The sequence below is a fragment of the Borostomias antarcticus genome (assembly GCF_949987555.1).
Source record: "Borostomias antarcticus genome assembly, chromosome: 20".
NCBI lineage: Eukaryota > Metazoa > Chordata > Actinopteri > Stomiiformes > Stomiidae > Borostomias > Borostomias antarcticus.
Window position 1 is genome coordinate 659,037 of NC_140253.1, and position 19,846 is coordinate 678,882.

Genomic DNA, 19,846 nt, shown 5'->3' on the forward strand with positions numbered 1-19,846 from the left:
CAGTCAATACAAAATGACAATTAGGGTGCTGCTACACAATGACCACACGGTGGCAGTCTAACACCACAAATAAGTATCATGCACTGAGCCAGAGTCATTTACAGAGAATCATTCTGTAATATTAGTGAATCATTCACTGAGCCAGAGTCATTTACAGAGAATCATTCTGTAATATTAGTGAATCATTCACTGAGCCAGAGTCATTTACAGAGAATCATTCTGTAATATTAGTGAATCATTCACTGAGCCAGAGTCATTTACAGAGAATCATTCTGTAATATTAGTGAATCATTCACTGAGCCAGAGTCATTTACAGAGAATCATTCTGTAATATTAGTGAATCATTCACTGAGCCAGAGTCATTTACAGAGAATCATTCTGTAATATTAGTGAACCATTCACTGAGCCAGAGTCATTTAAAGAGAATCATTCTGTAATATTAGTGAATCATTCACTGAGACAGTCATTTACCGAGAATCATTCTTTAATATCAGTGAATCATTCACTGAGCCAGAGTCATTTACAGAGAATCATTCTTTAATATCAGTGAATCATTCACTGAGCCAGAGTCATTTACAGAGAATCATTCTGTAATATTAGTGAATCATTCACTGAGCCAGAGTCATTTACAGAGAATCATTCTGTAATATTAGTGAATCATTCACTGAGACAGATTCATTTACAGAGAATCATTCTGTAATATTAGTGAATCATTCAGTGAGCCAGGCTCATTAGGAGCTCAAACCACCTGGACATTTATGGAGTGGAAACCCTCATGATTCACACATGGCTCCATTACACATGGAGCACAGCTTGGGTGTTCAGTCCTTATAGGAGACAGTTATCCATTAAGACCTGGCTTTCACACCATCACTGCCCCCTCGTCCCCGAGACAGCATTCATTTAACCAGTTGTCAACAGTCAGTGTGATAGAGAGATTTGTTCTCCTGAAAATGTGTTTTAAATGTTTGGATAGATCAGGGGAGCGCTATAATACACTCCTCAGAAACCTTTTTGGCATCAGGTCTCGTTTGACAAACTTGACGGCTAAATGCTGGCTTACAGTATTGACATCGTTTTCATTTAGTATTAACCTACGATACATATCCAACCACACAAAACGACAGTTCAGATGTGGGCTACTTTATTCACATAGGCTACAAAACGTACCACATCTGTCTGTAGTCCTAAAAATGTATTTCCTAAGTACTGACAGCCAGACACCTCTCTCTCCTCCCAAACAACTGTAACATTTCATGTTTCGTCCGGCTCTGTAATGTGCGCTCTGTACGCACAAGGATATTGCTGTCCTCCCGTGTAGCGCAAAGCGTTCTCTCATTGTCCTCTGCAACTCTGCGCTCATTCATGCTTTCTCACACCAGCCCGTTTTTAAGCTCCGCCCCAGCGACAGCGCAGGATGAGAGCTCATGTTTACGCTGGCGTGTGTTTGAACCATACGTACATCTGTTAGCAGGATTAAACCACCACACCCACACATGAAACTCAGTGGAGGGGTGTAGGATGGGACAGTTTAGAACGAGTGGATTCGAATCACGGCATGGGTCCACAAGCCACCCAAACATGGCCGACCATTCACCTCCATTCATTTTTTGGACTTGCAGAGCAAAACATTTCCCCCCATTCATTGTCAATAAGGGGAAATAAAACGTCCATATCTTGACATGGGAAGGTCACAGAGACACAGGAAGGGGTGGGGGGGGGGGGGGGGGGTAGATCTTGTTTAGCCGGTCATTTTAAAAGTAGCTCACAAGACAAAAACGTGTGGGCACCCCTGCTCTAGACCAATGTCAACTAAAGTTATCACATGGATTTTGGATTTTCGAAACGTTCAACCGTTACAGCCAATCAAAATCAGTGGCGAAGCCGCCAAATAGGAAATTACATCATTTCTCAGCCAAGTGTTGATGTATCAAAAACAAATTTGGCCCCCTGATCAGGAACAGTCCCATGACACTTGTCACAAAGTCCCATGTCGACACCTCAAACCCTATAGCGCCACCAACGTGTCAAAGATGGAGGTGCATTTACAGTATGCTGAACTGTATGTGAGTTCAACGCCCCCTCATAGTACACTGACTACCTACATTAAGTACAATTAATGCAAGTTGCTTTGGATAAAAGTGTCTGCTAAATGACTGTAATGTAAATGTTCTGTAATGCTTGGTCCCTCATCCCTGCTTGCAGGTATAATGCATCAATCAATTTGTTCACTCATTCCTTCATTCACACATTCACTCATATATTTCTTCACTTATTCACTCATTTATTAATTTAGTCATTAATCTGTTAAACCACTTTGGCATTGATGACTACAAGCTGGAAGTTGCCACACACAATCTGTGATGATGTCATCTTAATGCGACTACCTCTATGTTGGAGCAGAAAACAAAACACAGAGAAACTTGCACACACAGAGAAACATAACAGTGAGCACAAGTCTAGTATATCAATGGGACTAACCTAACCCAACCCTAACCCTAACCCATAACAGTGAGCACAAGTCTAGTATATCAATGGGACTTACCTAACCCTAACCCTAACCCATAACAGTGAGCACAAGTCTAGTATATCAATGGGACTTGGAATTGGTCACTTAATTGGTCAGTTAATTAATCTGTGAAACAGACTGTACATTTCCTTAAAAATACAACTTTTTGTTCCCATGGGATCTCTCCCGTCCGTCTGAAAAAAGGGGGCAGAGAGGAGAGGTAAAAAGGGGGCAGAGAGGAGAGGTAAAAAGGGGGCAGAGAGGAGAGGTAAAAAGGGGGCAGAGAGGAGAGGTAAAAAGGGGGCAGAGAGGAGAGGTAAAAAGGGGGCAGAGAGGAGAGGTAAAAAGGGGGCAGAGAGGAGAGGTAAAAAGGGGGCAGAGAGGAGAGGTAAAAAGGGGGCAGAGAGGAGAGGTAAAAAGGTCGTGCCTAAAGTTAGGAATCAATCAGGTTCGTCATCAAGCGGGGATCGAACCCCTGATCTCGCGCATGGGAGTCGGACGCTTAATCCACTAAACTAGCGAGGAACTTGAAAGGGCAGGATGATGTCATAGTGTTCTTGTTCCCATACTCTCTCCCATACTTCCCAAAAAAGGGGAGAGGAGAGTGAAATGGGAAGGAGGGATGGAAAGGCAGAAAGTAAACGTAGGAATAAACCCACAGGCTAGCAGAGGGTGTGGGTATGGTTTCCCAAAATCATCCCTACCGGGGCCTTGAACCCCAATCTCCCGGGTGGGAGTCAGTGAGTGAGTGAGTGAGGGAAGGAGTGAGTGAGAGAGGGAGTGAGAGTGGGAGTGAGAGAAGGAGTGAGGGAGGGAGTGAGAGAGGGAGTGAGTGAGTGAGGGAGTGAGACAGAGGGAGGGAGGGAGGGAGGGAGGGAGGGAGTGAGTGAGTGAGGGAGAGAGGGAGGGAGGGAGGGAGGGAGGGAGTGAGAGAGGGAGGGAGGGAGGGAGGGAGGGAGGGAGGGAGGGAGGGAGGGAGGGAGGGAGGGAGTGAGGGAGGGAGGGAGGGAGTGAGGGAGTGAGGGAGGGAGTGAGTGAGTGAGGGAGGGAGGGAGTGAGTGAGTGAGTGAGTGAGTGAGTGAGTGAGTGAGTGAGTGAGTGAGTGAGAGAGAGAGGGAGGGAGTGAGTGAGTGAGTGAGTGAGTGAGTGAGTGAGTGAGTGAGTGAGTGAGTGAGTGAGTGAGTGAGTGAGTGAGTGAGTGAGTGAGTGAGGGAGGGAGGGAGGGAGGGAGGGAGGGAGGGAGGGAGGGAGGGAGGGAGGGAGGGAGGGAGAGAGAGAGGGAGGGAGGGAGGGAGGGAGGGAGGGAGTGAGTGAGTGAGTGAGTGAGTGAGTGAGTGAGTGAGTGAGTGAGTGAGTGAGTGAGTGAGTGAGTGAGTGAGTGAGAGAGAGAGGGAGGGAGGGAGGGAGGGAGTGAGTGAGTGAGTGAGTGAGTGAGTGAGTGAGTGAGTGAGTGAGTGAGTGAGTGAGTGAGTGAGTGAGTGAGTGAGTGAGTGAGTGAGTGAGTGAGTGAGAGAGAGGGAGGGAGGGAGGGAGTGAGAGAGAGGGAGGGAGTGAGGGCTGTGTTTAGTTAGGATACATAGGCCTGGATATAGGCTAGGATAGGTTAGGATAGAGGGCCTGACTGTCTCCTGTTTGTCTCCTGTCTTTCTCCAGAGCCTGATGATGTGATGTTGGTGGGAGGAGGCAGCCGCTGTGCTGGTAGAGTGGAGGTGAACCACCAGGGAGAGTGGAGAGGTCTGGACAGTGGGTCTGTCTGGAGCATGGCTCAAGCAGCTGTAGTGTGTAGAGAGCTGGGCTGTGGCTCTGCTGTTTCAACAAGAGAGACTCATGGTGGTGAAGACCGTCCTGTATGGGAGTTTATGTCTCGCTGTGCTGGGTCTGAGTCTGCACTGAGGGAGTGTGGAGGAGTGGATGGAGGGAGACATACTACTGCTGTCCTGGAGGTGGTCTGCTCAGGTAATACACACATCAAGTCATTATATTCAGCGGATGATATTGTTAGTCACATTTCCTAGTCTGCACCTGTCACAGTAGCTGAGTGCTATACAAGACTACTCAGTTACACTATTACAAATATATAACATATTTCTTGTATTATAGATGTCTGTTTTATTGGATACATGCTGATGTTATCTGTTGAGGCTATATAAAATGGCTATATTTTGATATTAGTGTATTCTTTGACATTATTGGACAGCTACTGTACACACTTGTAATTTTGCAGATAGAGCTTATATGAACAGCTTGTTGCATGTTGGTTTAAATCTAAATGTGCTGGTCTGAGGGAGTGTACACCAGGGTTTAAAGAGACTAATACTAACGGTGTCCTGGCAGTGATCTGCTCAGATATGTATAATAAATATGACGTGATGCTACTGTATACTGCTGTCTCAGTCACTAAAGTAGCCCATGCTGCCCTGTGAGGGAGGGAGGAGAACACAGCAGATCTCACCATCACACCTGAATCAGAGAGGTTGGTTTCTCTCCCCTCTTCTCTGTCTTTGCAGATCTCCTATTCCAGCCTATTATCTCCCTGTCTTCCTCCATGCGAGGGGTCTCCGAGGGCCAGCAGCAGGGGCTGGTGTACAAGGACCACAGCTTTGACATCAGCTGCTCCATCCAGCCACAGTACCCAGGAGGCTCCTTCCACCTCACCTTCCCCGGCTCCAACCCAACCCTGAGACAGACCCACCCAGCTGTCAATCACTCTGCCAACTTCCTGTTTCCTGCTGCAGACCACGCCCACCAAGGAAACTACAGCTGTGTTTATGAGGTCCATGTTTTCTCTGATAACTTCATCTCTGAGAGTGAGCTCCTCTCTGTCACTGTTGCAGGTAACTGAGGACGGACTTTTAAAACACAATCTGTACATTTTTCACTTAATCAAAAGGGGTGGCCATGACAGGAACGTGAAATGGTTGGGGTTGGTCTTGAGTGAATCTAAGTGTCAGTGAGTCATTTGATTCCTGTGGTGATCTGGGGGTGGGTGACCACAGCATGTCAGTAGAACTAACTCAGGTTGCTGTCTCTCTCCACAGTTCACAAACAAAGTAGCAGCACTTTTGACTGGAAATGAAAGTGACATATTCTGACTTTTCAGTTGACAGCTTAATCTGATCTGATGATTCTCAGTTTCCTCATCCGCTGTGTTTCTGTTCCAGACTCTCTGACAAAGATCGTCATCATATTGGTGATGCTGGTGGTGATCATGATGATGCCCCCTGCCCTCTATCTGTTCTTTAAGGTACAAGTTATTACCCAGTCAGTCAGGGGAATGATAGCTATGGCTCAGAGGTCAAGTCTTTGCTTAAAGTCGCACTGAAATGAAAAAAGCATTCTGTCCCATTTTGGTTCACATAATTGGTCATAGTGTTCACCTATTCAACGATGTATGCCAAAAAAAAATTAAATCTACTTTTGTTGTAATCTTATATCAAAGTACAGTAGGACCCCACTTATCCGAACCCAACGGGACCGAAGGTCGTTCATATCTCTGAAATGTCCGGATGACTGAAACTTATGTTAAAATGCACCAAATTCAACAAGTGGTATACTTGTTTCATATAGACTCATAATAGACCAATAAATACCCTTAATTACTTGTGAAAATGCATCAAATTTGCAATCAAATAGCCAACTAAACTCATACAGCCTAGCCTATAATAGGCCTACAGTAGCCTATAATAAAATAATCAAATTTCCACTTGAGTGCGTGCTTTGATCAAATACAGTATTTTATTCTCAAATGAGGCTTACGCTGCATCAATAGGCTACTGTATTCGCAGAACAACATGGTATAGCCTAAAACAACCCAACATTAGAACAATTAGAGCAAATGATAATCAATAAATAAATAAATGAAATGACAGACAAGTTGTCGTGTCTTAGGCTATAGCCTAAAAGAAAGTCTCTAAAACAACCGATGTAGGATAACGTGGCCTAGGCTGTAGGCTATTATTTAACAAATACAGTAGGCCTAGTAGGCTAATCTACATGCTCACAACACGTCTGTGTTCCTGAAGTCCATTAACTGGGAAGGAAAAATGACTCGATGCTCCTCTGCTTCAGGTTGCTGACGCGCTTTCTGAAACGGGACAGTAGGCTACAGCCTACAGGCAACATGCAGGTCTACATACAGTTCTGTTTTTATTCACAGTAGGGTACAGTACTGTCATGAAAATCCCACCAGTAACCAGATAGCAGGCTAAAAATAAAAAATAAAGTTTTTAAGCCTGTCTGGTAGACCGGGAGGTTCGGATCTCTGAAGTTCGGATGAGTGGGGTCCTACTGTACATGTTAGTCTGGATGAGTGGGGTCCTACTGTACATGTTAGTCTGGATGAGTGGGGTCCTACTGTACATGTTAGTTCGGATGAGTGGGGTCCTACTGTACATGTTAGTCTGGATGAGTGGGGTCCTACTGTACATGTTAGTCTGGATGAGTGGGGTCCTACTGTACATGTTAGTTCGGATGAGTGGGGTCCTACTGTATATAATTTCTTACTTCCTGGAAAACGGTAGGTCACGTGCAATGACGACAACAGGTACGTTAGATTTTAGGCCAATAATCTCATGACATCCACCCGTCAATCAACGCTATCCTTCTATCGAATCTGTCTAAAGTTCTTAAAACCCGTCCACTTGTCAATGTTCCAATCAAATTCCTCTAAACACATGTCCCACCCTCATAGCTTGTTTGCGTCGGAAATACGTCAAACTACGGAAGTTAGATGATCTCAAACGTCCGTTTCGGTGCGACTTTAACTACCACGTGTGTCCATCTGCTTGCTGGTAGACTTACTCTAGTTGTGTTTGTGGTCTGTGATCTGCTCATGTAGGCCTGTGATAATGAACTTGCTGCTCATTTCTCCAAGTCTCTCCCCCTGTTCCTGACTGTTGGTGTTGTGTCTCTCCAGATCAGGGGGGGAGGCCAGCAGAAAAGGAGAGCATGGAGATGGAGGCCCTGCATGCCAGGAAAGGAAGGCCCAGTCCCAATGTCCCCCCTTAACCCTCAAGCCCTGCCCTCACAGACTTATTGACGTCACCTGGTAAAGTGATCGAGTGTGAGAGGCTGCAAGGGCTCCAATTGGTATAAAAAGGAATGGGACAGCACTTGTGACATCACATTACGTTGACGTGAAAACATATTTCTTACTATTGTGGGTGTGGGGCTTTTTATAAATTTGTCAATTTTACATGTTTTTCTTGTAGGCCTTCATGTAAATTAATTTGGGGCTGAGTCAAATCCCCTTTACATTATCTGAACTCTCTGTGTTACCCTCAAAACATGTCTGTTCAACTTGTTGAAATCATTTCATATTGTGGTCATATGCGAACTACATTACTGCCTGTGATTCTTGTTTGTGACGAATCCAAAAGTATTTACTTAAGAATGATAATATATTATGTATACACATTCCTGCACCTCACAACTCTTTCCATATTCATGTTGGAAATCTCAATTCAAAGAACACTGCACCGAAATGGGTGATTAATGTCATACTGCTTTTAACTGGGCAATCATATGATTTAGAGCAACAGAAATCAATGTAATTTATAACCATAGCCTACATATTTTTACACAAATCACATTATACAAACCCATGGGGTTATTAACCCATACTTAAACATAATGAAACCAAAATAATTATAAGGCTACATGTGCAGATAAGCAAGTCCAGCTGAAAACATGAAAACATATTTTGTTTTGTAACGTGAACGTTAGGGTTGGTTGATCTGTCCGTGCTTGTTTATTGGCTGTTCTTCAGGTAACCCCGTGTTTCACGTCACGACGCTATGAACTGTGGGTAATTCCCTTGGGCTAAGTCTGCAGAAATGCAGACTTACGGTAAGGGGGCATAAAGGGCTCAAAATGGCTGCCGGAGAGCCCTCACGCACTTGCCGAGTTGACATTGGGACACCCCTAAGCCCTCGCGGACTTCGCGGGAGCGCGCTCTTAAGTCTGCGAGTCTGCAAGGGTGGACATTGGGACTGGGCCGAAACCTTGTGGAAAGCCTTCCCAGAAGAGTTGAAGCTGTTATAGCTGCAAAGGGGCCGACGTCATATTAAACCCTATGGATTAAGAATGGGATGTCACTTAAATTCATATGCGTGTAAAGGCAGATGAGCGAATACTTTTGGCAATATAGTGTATATATATATATATATATATTACTGTCTTTATATATATAAAGTTGATAAATTATTGTATGCATGTAAATGTATTTTATATTAAAAATACTTTAAAATTTTCTAAAACTCATTGCTTTTTATTAAGGGAGCAGAAGAGATTTAAGTGATTTGGATACATTCTTATTTACTGTACATGTTTTTTTTCCCTGTAGCCTACAGATACTATATGTTCGATCTTCTTACTGTAGTGTTTATCATTCTCATCAGAACATAATTACTGTGAGTTTTGCCAAAATAGGTAACATTTGTGTATTCTCAGAACTCTAACAACGTTGCAGTATCAACTATACTGTAAATGGTAAATGTACTGCACCTATATAGAGCTTTTATCCAATATGCTTTACAATGAAGGCCTCTCATTCACCCTCACATTCACCCTCTCATTCACCCTCTCATTCACCCTCACATTCACCCTCTCATTCACCCTCACATTCACCCTCTCATTCACCCTCTCATTCACCCTCTCATTCACCCTCACATTCACCCTCTCATTCACCCTCACATTCACCCTCACATTCACCCTCTCATTCACCCTCACATTCACCCAATCATTCACCCTCACATTCACCCTCTCATTCACCCTCTCATTCACCCTCTCATTCACCCTCTCATTCACCCTCACATTCACCCTCTCATTCACCCTCTCATTCACCCTCACATTCACCCTCTCATTCACCCTCACATTCACCCCCTCATTCACCCTCACATTCACCCTCTCATTCACCCTCTCATTCACCCTCACATTCACCCTCTCATTCACCCTCACATTCACCCTCTCATTCACCCTCTCATTCACCCTCTCATTCACCCTCACATTCACACACCATGGCGGTAGCTGCCATGCAAGGCGCTAGCCGGTTCATTGGGAGCTATTTGGGGCTCAGTGTCTTGCTCAAGGACACTTGGACATACAGTATGGACAGGAGGAGCCTATGATCATTGGACGACCCGCTCTACCTCCTGAGCTACAGCCACCCTAAATTTATAGTATAACTCTGGGAAGCTGGGTTGTGAGTTTAGCTCAATTGAAGCTCATTGGATAGAACAATGTGCACTGTAGCCCTATTCTGATACATGTGGTGATTTTAGCATTACATTTCTAGAGGTGCAGTTTTGTATGATGTCACCATCACAAAAAATAAAGGTAGCCACTGAGTCTGCGGCAGGTCTTATGCATTAGAGCAGAGGCTATAACACACTACAAAGCCACACGAACACGCAAAGTAGGTTCATTGAAGGAGCGGTAATATTCGCGAGCCTGAGCCCTGACCAGGGTTCTGAGAGTGTGCACCCATCAGGGCATTACAAGGAGCCCAGTCCTCCACTTTATATCACAGCCAGTATAATCTGATACCCTAACCTCTACAGCCAGTATAGTGTGATACCCTAACCTCTACAGCCAGTATAATCTGATACCCTAACCTCTACAGCCAGTATAGTGTGATACCCTAACCTCTACAGCCAGTATAGTGTGATACCCTAACTTCTACAGCCAGTATAATTTGATACCCTATGTAGCAGATTGATTATGGTTCCACTTTTCACCTATAATCACGTTTAAAACCTACAAATCAAAACAGTCTACAGTGACACTGTCCATTAGTCATGTCCAACAAACACAGTGGCTATCTGGTGTACAACTGTATTGACATGCTACAAACGGACACGCACTCACGCCCTCACGAGCGCTCGCACACACATACACACACACACACACACACACACACACACACACACACACACACCAGAGGAGGCTCGTCCATTGAGGCAGGGGAGGACAGTCCTCCTCAGTTTTTGGAGAGAAGAGAGGGATTAAAATATAAATATATGCATTTATTTATTTATAATTAATATTTAATATTATATCAGTTTTGTTCATAAAGCAGGTTTTCCCTATGGATAAAAACCCATTATTGAAATTCTAAAGCTCCAACAGTGACATCTATAACATGCAGCTGGAGGACCCATCAATCAATCAATCAATCAAAGCTTTATTTGTATAGCACATTTCATACCCAGAGGCAACACAATGCGCTTTACAGAGAACAAGGGAGGTGGGCATACGACCCACTCTCTACATATTCCAGAGGGAAGCAAATAGATATCTATGGAAGGGGGGACAGTCCTCCTTTAGGGCGTATTCTTTTATATTAAATTAATGTAATGCCTTTTTTTTCTTGCTAATTTGTGACCAAAGCCGAGCTGCATCACATTCTGGGCCGGCCACAATGTGATGCAGCTCGGCTTGGCATAGGGGTTTCTGGAGCTCTGTAGCCTGGCTGTACGATCGCAAACTTGTAAACAAAATAAATACCACATACAGCAAATATAACCTGCTCCGCTATAATGAAACTGATAAAACTAAGATGCCTGGATAAAGAAATAATTTTTCGAACCGATATATTTGACAGAATCAGTATTCTATGCAAGATTATAACGCTCGTTAGCTTGAAGCCCGAACACGCCCAGCCAAGCAGATGAAAATGCGCACGCGGACATGCGTTAATTCCCGCTGACCAGTGGGAACGGGCACTATGAACCAGATGACCAGTGGGAACGGGCACTATGAACCAGATGCGTACCAGTGGGAACGGGCACTATGAACCAGATGCGTACCAGTGGGAACGGGCACTATGAACCAGATGACCAGTGGGAACGGGCACTATGAACCAGATGACCAGTGGGAACGGGCACTATGAACCAGATGCGTACCAGTGGGAACGGGCACTATGAACCAGATGCGTCCCAGTGGGAACGGGCACTATGAACCAGATGCGTCCTCGCGGCCTTGCGTGCGTCGTGGCTGGTTCATAGTCACTGGCGGCTGGTCAATAAAGCAAGAGTGTCTGCCTGCAGGCCTACCTTCTCAAGACAGTGGCTGTTTTCGAAACCGCCTACTATACTGGTAGTATGTACTGATTTTGCCGAAATGCAGTATGCAGTATGCGAACAAAAAGAAAATCTGCAGTATGCAAAAAGTACCCGGATGACGTACTGATTCGGGGAAAATTGCCAGTATGCATCAGAGCCAAGCCCCCAGGATTCGAAATCTAAAGTGAAACCCTAACCGCGCCATCTTGGCTAAATTTGTAGTCATTTGGCTATTTCCGGTGACTTTTGTACTTTACATTAGAGACTCATCATTAGAGAGACTCAGCACCATTAGAGACTCATCATTAAAGAGACTCAGCACCATTAGAGACTCATCATTAGAGAGACTCAGCACCATTAGAGACTCATCATTAGAGAGACTCAGCACCATTAGAGACTCATCATTAGAGAGACTCAGCACCATTAGAGACTCGTCATTAGAGAGACTCAGCACCATTAGAGACTCGTCATTAGAGAGACTCAGCACCATTAGAGACTCGTCATTAGAGAGACTCAGCACCATTAGAGACTCGTCATTAGAGAGACTCAGCACCATTAGAGACTCATCATTAGAGAGACTCAGCACCATTAGAGACTCGTCATTAGAGAGACTCAGCACCATTAGAGACTCATCATTAGAGAGACTCAGCACCATTAGAGACTCATCATTAGAGAGACTCAGCACCATTAGAGACTCCAGTTGACTTCACTAAAGGAGAAAAAGACAAGGCACTGCCATTTGATTCAGTTATCAATGTGTTAATCAATTTATAAAAGACTGAAGAGGGGGATATTTACATAAACATAAATAAAACAAACAAATAAATAGGCAGGACAAAGGCAACATTTCTCTAGACGACACCGCAGGGTCAAACAGGGCTTCATTCTTCATCGGTTTTTCTGAAAGTCACTGTCAATGTCTCTCTCCTCTCTCTCTCTCCCTCGTTCTCCCCACTGACCTCTCTCTCCGTCGACAGTCAGAGCTAAAGTCTTTGAGAGACGTCCGCTGGCGACAGGCCATGGCAGAGCCCAGGATATTGGGAGTATACGGATAATACGGATACTGTGTTCTGGGTATATACATGGATATATACATGGGTATACTGTGTTCTGGGTATATACATGGATATATACATTGGTATACTGTGTTCTGGGTATATACATGGATATATACATGGGTATACTGTATTCTGGGTATATACATGGATATATACATGTGTATACTGTATTCTGGGTATATACATGGATATACTGTATTCTGGATATATACATGGGTATACTGTGTTCTGGGTATATACATGGGTATACTGTATTCTGGGTATATACATGGATATATACATGGGTATACTGTGTTCTGGGTATATACATGGATATACTGTATTCTGGGTATATACATGGATATATACATGGGTATACTGTGTTCTGGGTATATACATGGGTATACTGTATTCTGGGTATATACATGGATATATACATGGGTATACTGTATTCTGGGTATATACATGGATATATACATGGGTATACTGTATTCTGGGTATATACATGGGTATACTGTATTCTGGGTATATACATGGGTATACTGTATCCTGGGTATATACATGGATATACTGTATTCTGGGTATATACATGGATATACTGTATTCTGGGTATATACATGGGTATACTGTATTCTGGGTATATACATGGGTATACTGTATTCTGGGTATATACATGGATATACTGTATTCTGGGTATATACATGGATATACTGTATTCTGGGTATATACATGGAAATACTGTATTCTGGGTATATGCAGTACATGGTAGTCTATAGACATGGGGAGCTGTACATCAGGACATGGGAACACTATTGTACAGTTCAGGTAGGGTGTCTGTTTCTTCACTGCTGGCTGACTCACAAGACAAGTAGATAAGAGGCAGTCAGCAGAACGAACACACACACACACACACACACACACACACACACACACACAGGTGCACTTATGGACACACAACTCTTGTTCTCAACGGTGTGGTCGTAGAATAGCAAAGAGGAATCAGGAGAACAGCGGCCGACACACAGTAAGCAGACTCACTACAGTGAGCACTCAAACACCACACTGATACACACATCACCACTCACACACCACACTGATACACACATCACCACTCACACACCACACTGATACACACATCACCACTCACACACCACACTGATACACACATCACCACTCACACACCACACTGATACACACATCACCACTCACACACCACACTGATACACACATCACCACTCACACACCACACTGATACACACACCACCACTCAAACACCACACTGATACACACATCACCACTCACACACCACACTGATACACACATCACCACTCACACACCACACTGATACACACATCACCACTCACACACCACACTGATACACACATCACCACTCAAACACCACACTGATACACACACCACCACTCACACACCACACTGATACACACATCACCACTCACACACCACACTGATACACACATCACCACTCACACACCACACTGATACACACATCACCACTCACACACCACACTGATACACACATCACCACTCACACATCACCACTCAAACACCACACTGGTACTGAACATTCAAACACACATCACCACTCAAACACCACATTGATATTGAACGTTCATATACACATCATCATCGTCATCACCATCATCATCACCGTCATCATCATCGTCATCTCCATCATCATCACCGTCATCATCATCGTCATCATCATCACCGTCATCATTATCATCATCCATCAACATCATCCATCATATATCATCATTTATCATCATTCATTTCGTGGAACACTTGAGGTGGAGGTTGTGATATGCTGCTGTTGATACTGTTCTTATGGTGGGTATTGTTAATACTCTGGTTCTATTGATAGACTGTTCTTATGGTGGGTATTGTTAATACTCTGGTTCTATTGATAGACTGTTCTTATGGTGGGTATTGTTAATACTCTGGTTCTATTGATAGACTGTTCTTTTTTATTTATTTATTTAACCTTTATTTATACAGGTAAAAAACACATTGAGTTCAGAAGACTCATTTACAAGTGTGACCTGTTCACAATCATTCAACACTCGTTACACTAAGTTACAAACAACAGGACAGAATTACAAATAAAACATACAGGACTATGTGTAACAATAACAACAATAAAATGCCCATCTTATGGTGGGTATTGTTTGGCTTTGGTTTAGCGAGACTGATCCACAGCTGCCACCCTGTGGCCGTGGAGGGAATCGTGGGTAAACCGTACGTACACACCCCCACCCCCACCCCCACGTGGACTAGTCCATACTAGTAGGCTACTGGCGGAACCACGTGACGCGCCCCAGCGCGGGAGAGTTTCAGCGTGTTGACGGTGACGCGTGTGTCGGTGGGGTAGTCTGTGGCTAGTTCCCATCAGCGCAGAGACCGCTCGACCCCTAACCCCAACCCTAAATCTAACCCTAACCTTAACCCAACCCTATACATAAGCCTAACCCTTTACCCTAACCCTAACCCTAAGCCTATCTTTAGCCTAACTCTAAATTTAACACTAACCTGAACCCTAAACGGTATCTGCGGTTATGGGAGCTAGCCTTTCCGTGTCGGTGCGTCCCGGAGTCGTAACTTTGTAAGCAACTAACCGAGAAAGCGCAACTCAACTGACTTTACAAACAATGAGCCAAGAAATCCAGCAAGACACTCGGGACCAGATGAACGGGTAACGTTAACTTATTCTTTAAACTTTTCAGTTCGAGTTGTAAAAGGTCGTTCGTTAAATAGTACGTTAAATAGGCAAGGCAAGTTTATTTATAGAGCACATTTCAGCCACAGGGCAATTCAAGGTGCTTTACATGAGACATTAAAAGCATTAAAACAAAAAGCAAGACATTATAGACATTTAAAACAAAAGGCAGGACAAATTAAAAGCATTAAAACAAAAAGCAAGTCATTATAGACAGTTAAACAAAAAGCAGGACAAATAGAATACAGGAATAAAAGTCACAGTGCAGTATACTGGTAAACACAGCTCCTCTTAGAAAGCAGTGGCAAAAAGAAAAGTCTTCAGGCTTGTTTTAAAAGAACCAAGAGTTGCAGCAGACCTGCAGTTTTCTGGAAGTAAAATAGCCATTTGGTTTGCTAACAGTAGCTAGCTAGATAACCTATTTCTTGTCTGTATGTCTGAAGAAGAGCAGTGGCTCGAAACGTCACAGATTAAAGCAAGTTAAATGGAGCTGACCATCCATTCTCTTATAGTGTACTTGATTTGATCCAGCCTAAAAAGGGTTGAGTTGATGTGTGTGCCATCTTTTTATTCTCGTATGTGGACCGTATCAGTAAAATCACATCAGATATTGTGATTGTGTCAGTATACCTAATGCTAATCTGTGTTGTCCTGACAGACAGCGCTGTGTGTGTGTGTGTGTGTGTGTGTGTGTGTGTGTGTGTGTGTGTGTGTGTGAGTGTGAGACAGAGTGAGTGAGAGAGAGAGTGTGTGTGTGTGTGTGAGAGAGAGAGAGAGAGAGAGTGTGTGTGTGTGTGTGCATATGTGTTTGTGCGTTAGTGTGCGTGGGCGTGAGTGTGTGCGTGTGTGTGTGAGAGAGAGAGTGTGAGAGAGAGAGTGAGAGAGAGAGTGTGTGTGTGTGTGTGTGTATATGTGTTTGTGCGTTAGTGTGCGTGGGCGTGAGTGTGTGCGCGCATGTCAGCGCGTGTGTTTGTGTGCATATGTGTGTGTATGAGAGAGAGAGTGCGTGTGTACACCGATATTGGGTGCTTGACAGGTTGAAGCTATAGTCATGAGTGACACACACAGGGCTGAACATTATGTGGGTGACATCATTATCCAGGTCACAAACACAGCAGGCAGGATGGTGGAGGAGGTAAAAGCATCTATACACATTTCTAGACCTCCCTCTAGTCCACCTCTCGGATCACTAGGACCGTTTGTGTGTGTGTGTGTGTGTGTGTGTGTGTGTGAGGGGAGGGCAGACTGACTGTGAAGGTATCTATCTATCTAGCCAGACAGCTTGCAGCCCCGTTTTATCCCTCACTGTGCCAGGTGGTTTGTGGGTAATTGTCTGCACCTCTGGGTGGGTCACACACACACACACACACACACACACACACACACACACACACACACACACACACACACTGTGTGGCAATGAAGAGGAGGATAATAACTAACTAGCGAGAAGTGTGAAGTGCTCGAACCAGACACAGGGTGGTGTGTAAGAGTGTGTGTGAGTGTAATCTTGGCAGGGAAATTTGAAATCCTTTTGAGTGAATTGTGACTTGTGGTGGCCGGAGTGTGTGAGAGGTGTTTTACCAACTGACTGTGTGTCTGTGTGTGTGTGTGTGTCTGTGTGTGTGTGTGTGTGTGTGTGTCTGTGTGTCTGTGTGTGTTTGCCCAGTTAAAAGTGTCCCAGAAACAAAAGGTGAAGTTGGACAGTCCTGTGTGTTCAATCGATTTAATGAGACACAAAGACAGAAGCGCTTCTGAACAGTCTTATTACAGCTTTCTCTTGTTGTTGACGTGCGGAGCAGCCATCTTGATTTGAGGTCAGCAGCGTAGTTGGATCAGGTCAGGGTAGATTAATCCAGATGTTTCTCCATACAACTGGCACGCAGCATCAGTGACCTCTCTCTTTCTCTTTCTCTCTCTCTCTCTCTCCTTTCTCTCCCTCCCTTCTCTCTCCCTCCCCCTGTCTCTCTCTCTCTCCCTGTCTCTCTCTCCCCTGTCTCTCTCTCCCCCTGTCTCTCCCCCTGTCTCTCCCACTGTCTCTCCCCCTGTCTCTCTCACCCCTGTCTCTCTCTCCCCCTGTCTCTCCCACTGTCTCTCCCCCTGTCTCTCTCCCTGTCTCTCTCTCCCCTGTCTCTCTCTGTGTCTCTCCCCCTGTCTCTCTCCCCCTGTCTCTCTCCCCCTGTCTCTCCTCCTGTCTCTCTCCCTGTCTCTCTCACCCCTGTCTCTCTCTCCCCCTGTCTCTCCCCCTGTCTCTCCCCCTGTCTCTCTCCCCCTGTCTCTCTCCCCCTGTCTCTCTCCCCCTGTCTCTCCCGCTGTCTCTCTCCCTGTCTCTCTCCCTGTCTCTCTCCCTGTCTCTCTCTCTGTCTCTCTCTGTCTCTCTCCCCCTGTCTCTCTCCCCCTGTCTCTCTCCCTGTCTCTCTCTCTGTCTCTCTCCCCATGTCTCTCTCTCCCCCTGTCTCTCTCCCTGTCTCTCTCTCTCTCTCCGTCTCTCCCTGTCTCTCTCTCCCCATGTCTCTCTCTCCCCCTGTCTCTCTCCCTCCTGTCTCTCTCCCTCCTGTCTCTCTCCCTCCTGTCTCTCTCCTCTGTCTCCCCCAGACTCCAGGCCCAGACCAGGAAGAGGGAGGACTATCTGGAGTGGCCTGAGTATTTCATGGCTGTAGCCTTTCTCTCCGCCCAGAGAAGCAAAGACCCCAGCTCACAGGTAGCTTGGTGATCACACACACACACACACACACACACACACACGCACACACACACACTCCCTGCTGTGCCCTACTGGCCTTACACACATACGCACACACACATGCGCATGTGAGTGTGTGTGTAAGGCCAGTAGGGCACAGTAGGGGGTCCTGGACTCCACCTCTACCCATAATGCCCTTATCCAGTTGTCTGCAGATGTCACACCTGCTGCTTCTGGGGCTGTGTCCGAAGGTCCATACTACATACTATATAGTACATACTGCAACTCACATACCACATACTATTTAGTACATACTACTCCACGAAAACGCATTTAGTATGCGAGACAAATGTAGTACACTACCCGGCCGCATCCAGTGAAAGTGACGGGCTCCGGCTCGCATACAGTTCATGTTAAACTTACAACAATATTGAGCTAGCCAGGCGTTGGAGTTGGTCATCCAGCAGCTCCATCCTCACCTTTCTGTATAATCCCAACTGTGGAATGACCGTGATAATAATCCACAACATGTTCTTCCTTTGCCTCGTTTAGCACCAGCTGCAACACTCCCCTCCACATTCATTCTCTCCGTTAGCAGAGCTGCTAACTTTACACTTGGTAGCTTGTGCTTCTTATTATTGGGGTTGGTGAGAAGCTTGTGCATGACGTTTTCTTGGGGGGGAGTTAGCTGTTGGATTGGTATGCTTAAATTATGCTAGCCTGCTAGTTCCCAAGCTTGTTTGATAACGCTATTTGATTCAATCTGTCAGGCTAGTGCCTGTCGCCATCGTGAATGAGACGGCCCCAGGTTATAGACACCCCCAGCTTTTAACTTCAGATGAACGTTTATTTATTTATTTATTTCCCCAACTGTTAACACAACAATATAATAAGCTGTGCGTAGTGTAGCTAGCTAGAGATATTGGCCCCGGCATCATTTTACAACCTGTATTTGTTCGACCTTGCAACTGCTTGCTAGCTGCCAGCTAGCTAGCTTAGCTTACTCTAGTCTAATGTTGGGGGAATTAGCTGTTGGATTGTGTGCAGACATAACGTAGGCTGCCTGGTACAGTCCACTGACCAGTTGCTGGTTAACTATGAGATGCAGGATCCCAGACAAGCGTTGCTTCCCCCCAACCCGCAACGGAGGGTTATCAACTGGGCTGGGACTCCCCTCGCTAACCAGCAACTGAGACCATTGAGCTAATGGTAGCTAGCTCGATCGTGAATCACTCAAACTGAATAAATATGACACCGATAAGCACACAGATGCCTAGTTAGCGTAATCTTGATATAACTAAGACATCTGCAAAAGAAAAAGTTTTTTCCAGCGACAGATTTAGCTACAATGCCCACGAACATTTAAGATAGGTTGCCGAATAGCATCCTCTCGATGCCTGCTACATTTTTGTGGTAATTTCGGGAATATGTAGTACCTACTATATAGTACAGTAGTACCTACTATATAGTACAGTAGTACCTACTATATAGTACAGTAGTACCTACTATATAGTACAGTAGTACCTACTATATAGTAGCCTACGCCAGATGTAGCAGGCACAATTTTGATGTAGCGTGCTGCATCTGGCATACTATAAAGTAGGTGCTACATACATAATATGGACATTCGGACACGGCCTGGGAGTTAGAGCTCACAGGTTGGGGGGGGCAGAACTTTGATGTGTTGATTTAAACTGGGTAAGACAAACTCCCGCGAGCGGGATTTGTTTTGACAGTTGGCGATTCGGTTTGCCATGGAAACCAAGCACAAACACAAACATTTCCCGGAGCTATGAGCCATGTCTTACACAGTATAAATTA

General features: G+C 44.9%; 1 protein-coding gene across 1 annotated transcript in view; it reads left to right on the forward strand.

Annotated features, from left to right (window-relative positions):
- Positions 1-15,211: 15,211 nt before the first annotated feature.
- dctd (dCMP deaminase) overlaps positions 15,212-19,846 on the forward strand; it is a 14,733-nt gene continuing 10,098 nt past the window's right edge. Inside the window, exons 1-2 of the mRNA XM_084454753.1 lie at positions 15,212-15,318; positions 17,938-18,043. Of these exons, the coding sequence (XP_084310879.1) occupies positions 15,275-15,318; positions 17,938-18,043 (150 nt within the window). The 5' untranslated portion in view covers positions 15,212-15,274. The remainder of the gene's footprint in view (positions 15,319-17,937; positions 18,044-19,846) is intronic.